Source organism: Hemiscyllium ocellatum, chromosome 46 (assembly GCF_020745735.1).
Source record: "Hemiscyllium ocellatum isolate sHemOce1 chromosome 46, sHemOce1.pat.X.cur, whole genome shotgun sequence".
Taxonomy (NCBI): domain Eukaryota; kingdom Metazoa; phylum Chordata; class Chondrichthyes; order Orectolobiformes; family Hemiscylliidae; genus Hemiscyllium; species Hemiscyllium ocellatum.
Window position 1 is genome coordinate 14860042 of NC_083446.1, and position 9152 is coordinate 14869193.

At 37.2% G+C, this 9152-nt stretch overlaps 1 protein-coding gene across 1 annotated transcript; it reads right to left on the reverse strand.

Moving 5' to 3' along the window:
• Positions 1–5974: 5974 nt before the first annotated feature.
• LOC132836212 (probable G-protein coupled receptor 139) lies at positions 5975–8732 on the reverse strand. Its single transcript, XM_060855541.1, has 2 exons — positions 8663–8732; positions 5975–6870 (listed from the first exon to the last, which is right to left on the reverse strand). Exons 1-2 carry the CDS (start codon positions 8730–8732, stop codon positions 5975–5977), a joined length of 966 nt encoding a protein of 321 aa, XP_060711524.1.
• Positions 8733–9152: the final 420 nt, after the last annotated feature.

A 9152-nucleotide genomic window follows, 5' to 3' on the forward strand; every position in this document is an offset into this window, starting at 1 on the left:
TTGGAATATACTTTTAGTATATTCAGTCACAATCCGAGTTTCACCCATTTTTGCCAGTATGATTAGCGGTGACACAGGGTCTTCCTCTCATGCCTTTCGCTAATTTTGCCCCTGTCTATAAGATTGGCGGGTATCAACGCCAGTGATTTCTAGGCTTGTTTCCAATCTCCTCAAATACGCTTTGTCCTTTCAACTGCAAAAGATAGTTGAACTGAGAGGCAGACAGAGCGACAGATAAACATATCTATAGATATAACAAAAGATAGATAGATAGATAGATAGACAGACAGACAGACAGATAGATCGATAGATAAATAGACAGATACATAGACAGAAAGATAGATAGGTGGGTAGATAGATGGATAGATAGACAGACAGACAAACAGAAAGATAGCTAGATAGATAGACTGACAGATAGACAGACAGACAGATGGATAGGTAGATAGATAGATAGATGGATAAAGACAGACAGATAGACAAATAGACAAGTAGATAGATAGACAAATAGATAGACAAACAAATAGATAGATAGATAGATTGATTGATCGATAGATAGATTGATAGATAGGAGACAGATAGATAGGTAGATAGATAGAAAGATAGATAGATAGATAGATCGATAGACAGACAGACCTACAAACAGATAGATAGATAGATAGATCGATAGACAGACAGACCTACAAACAGATAGATAGATAGATAGATAGATAGATAGATAGATAGATAGATAGATAGATAGATAGATAGATAGACAGACAGTCAGGCAGAGGGATAGACTGACAGATAGATAGATAGGTAGATAGGTAGGTGGGTAGATAGATACCCAGATAGATAGGCAGACAGGCAGATAGATAGATCGATCGATCGATCGATAGATAGATAGATAGATAGATAGATAGATAGATAGATAGATAGATTGATTGAGACAGAGAGATAGATACATAGATAGATAGAGACAGACAGATAGATAGATAGATAGATAGATAGATAGATAGATAGATAGATAGAGAGATAGATAGATAGGTAGGTAGATAGATACCCAGATATATAGGCAGACAGACAGATAGACAGATAGATAGATAGATAGATAGATAGATAGACAGACAGACAGACAGACAGACAGACAGACAGACAGATAGATAGATAGATCGATAGATAAATAGACAGATACACAGACAGAAAGATAGATAGGTGGGTAGATAGCTGGATAGATAGACAGACAGACAGACAGAAAGATAGCTAGATAGATAGACTGACAGATAGACAGACAGCCAGATGGATAGATAGATAGATAGATAGATAGATAGATAGATAGATAGACAGACAGACAGACAGAAAGATAGGTAGGTAGGTAGGTAGATAGATAGATAGATAGATAGATAGATAGAGACAGACAGATAGATAGACAAATAGATAGATAGACAAATAGATAGATGGATAGAGAGATAGATAGATAGATAGATAGAGACAGACAGATGGATAGACAAATAGACAAATAGATAGATAGACAAACAAATAGATAGATAGATTGATTGATCGATAGATAGGAGACAGATAGATAGGTAGATAGATAGGTAGATAGATAGAAAGATAGATAGATAGATAGATAGATAGATAGATAGATAGATAGATAGATAGATAGATCGATCGATAGACAGACAGACCTACAAACAGATAGATAGATAGATAGATAGATAGATAGATAGATAGACAGACAGTCAGACAGAGGGATAGACTGACAGATAGATAGATAGGTAGATAGGTAGGTGGGTTGATAGATACCCAGATAGATAGACAGACAGGCAGATAGATAGATCGATCGATAAATAGATAGATAGATAGATAGATAGATTGAGACAGAGAGATAGATGCATAGATAGATAGAGACAGACAGACAAATAGATAGATAGATAGAGAGATAGATAGATAGGTAGGTAGATAGATACCCAGATAGATAGGCAGACAGAAAGATAGACAGATAGATAGATAGATAGATAGATAGATAGATAGATAGATAGATAGATAGATAGATAGACAGACAGATCGATAGATAGACAGACAGACAGACAGGAAGATAAATAGATAGACAGACAGAGGGATAGACTGACAGATAGATAGATAGGTAGGTGGGTAGGTAGATAGAGAGATAGACAGACATGCAGATAGAGAGATAGAAAGGTAGATAGGTAGATAGGTAGATAGATAGATCAATCGATAGATAGATAGACAGAGACAGACAGATAGATACATAGATAGATAGAGACAGATAGATAGATAGATAGATAGATTGATTGATTGATAGATAGATAGATAGATAGATACATAGATAGATGGATAGACCGACAGACAGATAGGTAGACAGACAGATAGGTAGACATACAGATAGATAGATCGATAGATAGGTAGGTAGATAGATAGATAGATAGATAGATAGATAGATAGATAGATTCATAGATAGGTAGATACATAGATAGATAGATAGACAAGAAGATAAATAGATAGACAGACAGACAGGTAGATAGACAAACAGACAGAGGGATAGACAGACAGATAGACAGAGAGATAGATAGATAGGTAGGTGGGTAGGTAGATAGAGAGATAGACAGACAAGCAGATAGATAGATAGATAGATAGTTGGATAGAGATGGACAGATAGATACATAGATAGATTGAGATAGATAGATAGATAGATAGATAGATAGATAGATTGATAGAGACAGACAGATAGATACATATACAGATAGAGATAGATAGATAGATAGATAGAGACAGACAGATAGGTAAGTAGACATATAGATAGGTAGACAGATAGATAGATACACAAACAGACAGATAGAATGATTGATAGATAGATCGATAGATAGATCGATAGATAGGCAGACGGATAGATAAGTAGATAGATAGAAAGATAGATAGAAAAATAGATAGATAGATAGATAGACAGACAGACAGAAATATAAACAGATGGATAGATAGATAGATAGATAGATAGATAGATAGATAGATAGACAGCAAGATAAATAGATAGACAGACAGACAGACAGAGGGATAGACTGACATAGATAGATAGGTAGATAGGTAGGTGGGTAGGTAGATAGAGAGATAGACAAACATGCAGATAGATAGATAGATAGATAGATACATAGATAGATAGATCGATAGATAGATAGATAGAGACAGACAGATAGATACATAGATAGATAGAGACAGACAGACAGATAGATAGATAGGTAGGTAGGTAGATGGATAGACAGACAGACCGATAGGTAGACATACAGATAGATAGATAGATAGATAGATAGACAGACAGACAGACAGGAAGATAAATAGATAGACAGACAGACAGAGGGATAGACTGACAGATAGATAGATAGGTAGGTGGGTAGGTAGATAGAGAGATAGACAGACATGCAGATAGAGAGATTGAAAGCTAGATAGGTAGATAGATAGATAGATAGATAGATAGATAGATAGATAGATCGGTAGATAGATCGATAGATAGATCAATCGATAGATAGATAGACAGAGACAGACAGATAGATACATAGATAGATAGATATAGATAGATAGATAGATAGATAGATAGATAGATAGATAGATAGATAGGTAGATAGGTACATAGACAGATGGATAGACAGACAGACAGATAGGTAGACATACAGACAGATAGATCGATAGATAGGTAGGTTGGTAGATAGATAGGTAGATAGATAGATAGATAGATAGATAGATAGATAGATAGATAGATAGATAGATAGATAGATAGACAAGAAGATAAATAGATAGACAGACAGACAGAGGGATAGACAGAGTGATAGATAGATAGGTAGGTGGGTAGGTAGATAGAGAGATAGACAGACAAGCAGATAGATAGATAGATAGATAGATAGATAGATAGATAGATAGATAGATAGAGATGGACAGATAGATACATAGATAGATTGAGATAGATAGATAGATAGATACATATACAGATAGATACATATACAGATAGAGATAGATAGATAGATAGATAGATTGATAGACAGATAGATACATAGATAGATTGAGACAGACAGATAGATAGATAGATACATAGATAGATAGAGACAGACAGATAGATAAGTAGACAGATAGATAGGTAGACAGATAGATAGATAGACAAACAGACCGATAGAATGATTGATAGATAGATCGATAGATAGATCGATAGATAGGCAGACAGATAGATAAGTAGATAGATAGAAAGATAGATAGAAAAATAGATAGATAGATAGATAGACAGACTGACAGACATATAAACAGATAGATAGATAGATAGACCGGAAGATAAATAGATAGACAGACAGACAGACAGAGGGATAGACTGACAGATAGATAGGTAGATAGGTAGGTGGGTAGGTAGATAGAGAGATAGACAAACATGCAGATAGATAGATAGATAGATAGATAGATAGATAGATAGATAGATAGATAAATCGATAGATAGATCGATAGATAGATAGATAGAGACAGACAGATAGATACATAGATAGATAGAGACAGACAGACAGATAGATAGATAGGTAGGTAGGTAGATAGATAGACAGATAGATAGACAGACAGACCGATAGGTAGACATACAGATAGATAGATAGATAGATAGATAGATAGATAGATAGATAGATAGATAGATAGATAGATAGACAGACATACAAACAGATAGATAGATAGATAGATAGACAGACAGACAGACAGACAGACAGACAGGAAGATAAATAGATAGACAGACAGACAGACAGACAGGCAGACAGATAGATAGACTGACAGACAGACAGAGGGATAGACTGACAGATAGATAGATAGGTAGGTTGGTAGGTAGATAGACAGATAGACAGACATGCAGATAGATAGATAGGTAGATAGATAGATAGATAGATCGATAGATAGATCGATCAATAGATAGATAGACAGAGACAGACAGATAGATACATAGATAGATAGAGACAGACAGATAGATAGATAGGTAGGTAGATAGGTAGATAGATAAATAGACAGACAGACAGATAGGTAGACAGACAGATAGGTAGACATACAGATAGATAGATCGATAGATAGATAGGTAGATAGATAGAAAGATAAATTATATATATAGATAGATAGATAGATAGATAGATAGATAGATAGATAGACAGACAGACATGCAAACAGATAGATCGATAGATAGATAGATAGATAGATAGATAAACAGACAGACAGACAGACAGACAGGAAGATAAATAGATAGACAGACAGACAGACAGACAGAGGGATAGACTGACAGATAGATCGGTAGGTGGGTAGGTAGATAGAGAGATAGACAGACATGCAGATAGAGAGAGAGAGAGATAGATAGATAGATAGATAGATAGATAGATAGATAGATAGATAGATAGATAGATCGACTGACATATAGATTGACAGATAGATAAAAAAAAAGGAAGAATGGGAAAAGCAAGAAAGGAACATTAGGATGGGAGCAGGAAGAAATTGAACGAAGGAGGATGGAACAGGGAAATATACCAAGAGCATGTATTTTTTTTCATGACCGTAGGACTCCCAAATCACATTGCAGTGAATAATCCTTTTGTGTTTTGGCAGCAAATCTGACAAGGAATGAATCTGTGACAATCCGGAACCTGTTTTCTGTGGTGTTGAATAGGGATATATATTGTCCCAGATCCCAGGAGCAGATTTCTGCCTTTTCACAATGGCGGAATTGTGGGTTATTTTACATTCCATGTGAAAGGATTAAAAGAACAGTGAATGACCATGTAATCTCAGAACTTTGCATGCTTTTATTGGACATCCTATCAGTATTAGGAGCAGGGAGTTGCAACATTAGCATTTGGGATTTATGCCTCCCGCATGCAAAGGGTATCTCACAAGACTTTCTGAGTCCATGGAAAGATTGTAATGCTGTGAGCCACACTAATAGAAATCAAATAAGTGGAGACATCATTCCGATTTACCACTGTTAAAAACAAGCAGCAAGCCTGTTGAAAGGACCTATCAACAAGTTCTTCAGCTCCTCTCGGAACTTTTTCTGTGATACCGCATAGATAAAGACGTTATTACAACAGCTGAGAAACGTGAGCATCATGGCCGTCTCTTGAAGGATGTATTGCACATTGTTGGTATTCAGGCTCGTGAAATACCCCTTCCCTGTCACCCGCACGTAAAGGAAATGTCCGACATACGTGACCCAAAGGAGGAGGAAGCTGAGAGAGATGGCAAAAAGCAGGACAATGGACCTCCTGCGGTTGGTCATCTCCTGGTCTTCACGATTGTCAGTGCTGTGGAGCCTTCTGCGGGCTCTGTTGGCTTCGAGGATGTGTCTTACTGTCAAGGCATTGAGCGTCAGAATGAGGAGGAATGGCAGAAAAGGAGTGAGGATATGATCCAGCCAATCATACGCCTGCCAGATGGTTGAGGTGTAGAAGATAGATTTGATGTCACAGAACCAGGGCACTCCATCTAAGATATATAAAGGCTTGTAGGTGAAGTATAAAGGGATGTTCTTGATACAGCTCAGGACACAGATTATTCCTATGATCAGCGATGCAGTTTTCTCAGTGCAGTATCTGGTCTTCAAGTTCTGGCAGCAGATGGCTATGAAACGGTCGACGGTAAAGGCCACTGTCAGCCATACTGAGCTATCCCTTGTAGAATAAACAAGCACTGGGCTGATACTGCATATGGGGGTGGTGGACAGGACACTGTTCCCGAAATAGATGCGGCTGATCCGGTTGAGAATGACAGCTGTAATGATCACAAGTAAATCATTGACTGCTATCGCCACCAGGTAGTAGGTGATGCATCGAGAGAGACCACACCGTCCTTGGATTAGGATTGGAATTGCAAGAAAGTTGGCTGCCAGAGACAAAAAGGAAGTGATGTTTCTAATTGAACTTCAAACACCAGTTACTGCATCAAGCTACATGCAGCTGATATCCAAAAGACCTGCCCACTTGCCATCCGCAGACTGAATATTATTCTTTCTGATGACAGATTCCATCTTTATAGCAAGTTGATGAACTTAATCCAGATTTGTTTTCTCTGTTCATTATCTTAACCAACCCAAGTCAGATTCTGCATCAAGAAGATGCTTGCTGGCTCCAAATGGATACCTTTCCAGGAATATCTTGATCTTAATAATCACAGTTGTCAAATTTCTGTATGCTTCCATAGTCTCGCTGGTTAGTTCCTACAATTCCTGAACACATTTTGGATCTCAGAATACCTTCAATTCTGTCGTATTAATCTCCCTTGACATTACTCCCTTCATCAATATCAGTCATGTCTTGAGCCACTAAGGCCCTAATCTTTGCAATTACGGAGGCACAGTGGCTCAGTGATTAGCACTGCTGCCTCATGGTGCTACTTGCCCGTGTTCAATTCCAGCCCTCAAGCGACTGCCTGTGTGGAGCTTGCGCATTCTCTCCATGCCTGCGGTGCTCTGGTTTCTTCCCACCTGCCAAAGATGTGCAGATTAGATGAATTGGCAATGCTAAATTGCCCATAGTGTTTCAGGGTGTGTAGGCTAGGTGCATTGGCTGGGGGAAATGTAGAATAATGGAGTATTGCGAATGGATCCGGGTGGGACACTCTTCGGAGGGGCATTGTGAGCTCGTTGGGCATTTTTTCGTACTGCAGGGATTCTATAGTTTTTATGATTACATCTCGCAATCACCCCCTCTCTTTCTTTTTAAAGCTGTTCCTTTAGATATAATTCTTTGATGAAATTTTAGGTCAATTCTTTTCTTGTCCCGTTTAGTGCCAGATTTGCTTATTAAAGCTTCTGAAACCCAGTCCCCATTAACATTGAAGTGGCTGAAGAAACAAGCCCAGATCAAGCTTCTCAAGTGAAATTTTGTAAGAAGCAATCAACGTTGACCTACCCAGTATTAGCGATATCCAGCTGATGATTGAAAAAAATTAGACCAATTATTGAAATTAAAAGCCAATTCCTCAATCTGATGAGCAGAATATAAAATATACGAAAAGGTTAAAAGTCTTTGATCTCTTCACATTTAATAAAGTTCATTATTAATTGTTAAGATCTGCCCAGAGAAACTGCACCATACAAATGCACCTGTACATTTATATAACCACTGATTAACCGTTATTACCATTTATTTGACATAACAATCATACTTTAATAATTCATTTTCGAATACTACAATAAAATAAGCGCATGAAATGCAATTTCCATTGCTGTGATACGTTTAAGAACAGAAAAAAATGATATTATGACACTTGTGATAAAGTTTTATTCCACGTATTTCTGAAAATGCTGGATTGGATTTATGAAATTGCCAAGAAATTTAATATTCAATAATCTAAGCAAAACTTTTCATGCAATGCCATACATTACAAGTCATAGATTAGCAATCTGATAAATTGCATTTCCTTTTAGGTGCAGCATGATAATTCAATAATATTTTTCAATGTTCCATGATACAAGCAAGAATTGAAGTGTGATTTATTATAAAGGTGTAATATTCTATATTTCACCTGCATAAATCTTAGAACCTATTTATAATACTTTACACTCAGACAGCACCAAATATTTGAATAATTCAGTCTGCTCTATAAAGGGAAGTGAAAACATTTCTTTAAATTTACAGCAGCAAAAGTCCATTATTTGTGATCCATTGCTTACCAGGGACACCCACGACAGCCAGAATGGGGTAGCAGATAGCATAGAAGAGGCCTTTTGTCGGTGCATGCATGATCTTTCTGACACTAAGAGAACTAAACCAATTACAAAAGTTTTGGAACTTAGCTCTGTGATCAAGCATCCCTCATATATTGCAAGCGGGATTCTCTGGAGGGTCAATTAGGCTGGAAAATAACAATTTACAAACAAGTTAACTCACAGTTTCATGCTCGGACAAACCTACACATCCTACCATCTGGAAGTACATTGGAAGCAGATACATAAGAACACTACCACGGGCACACTCCCCACCATGACCCTCAGAAAATCCTGAAATGGAACCACGTCACCACTGCTTCACTGGCATTAACTAGAATTATTGAAAACGCTTCGAAACAGCACGATGGATGTCCTCACACCACATGATCATTAGAATTCGAGGAGGCAAATCACCACTATCTTCACTTGGGCAATTAAAAATGGACAAAGTGAA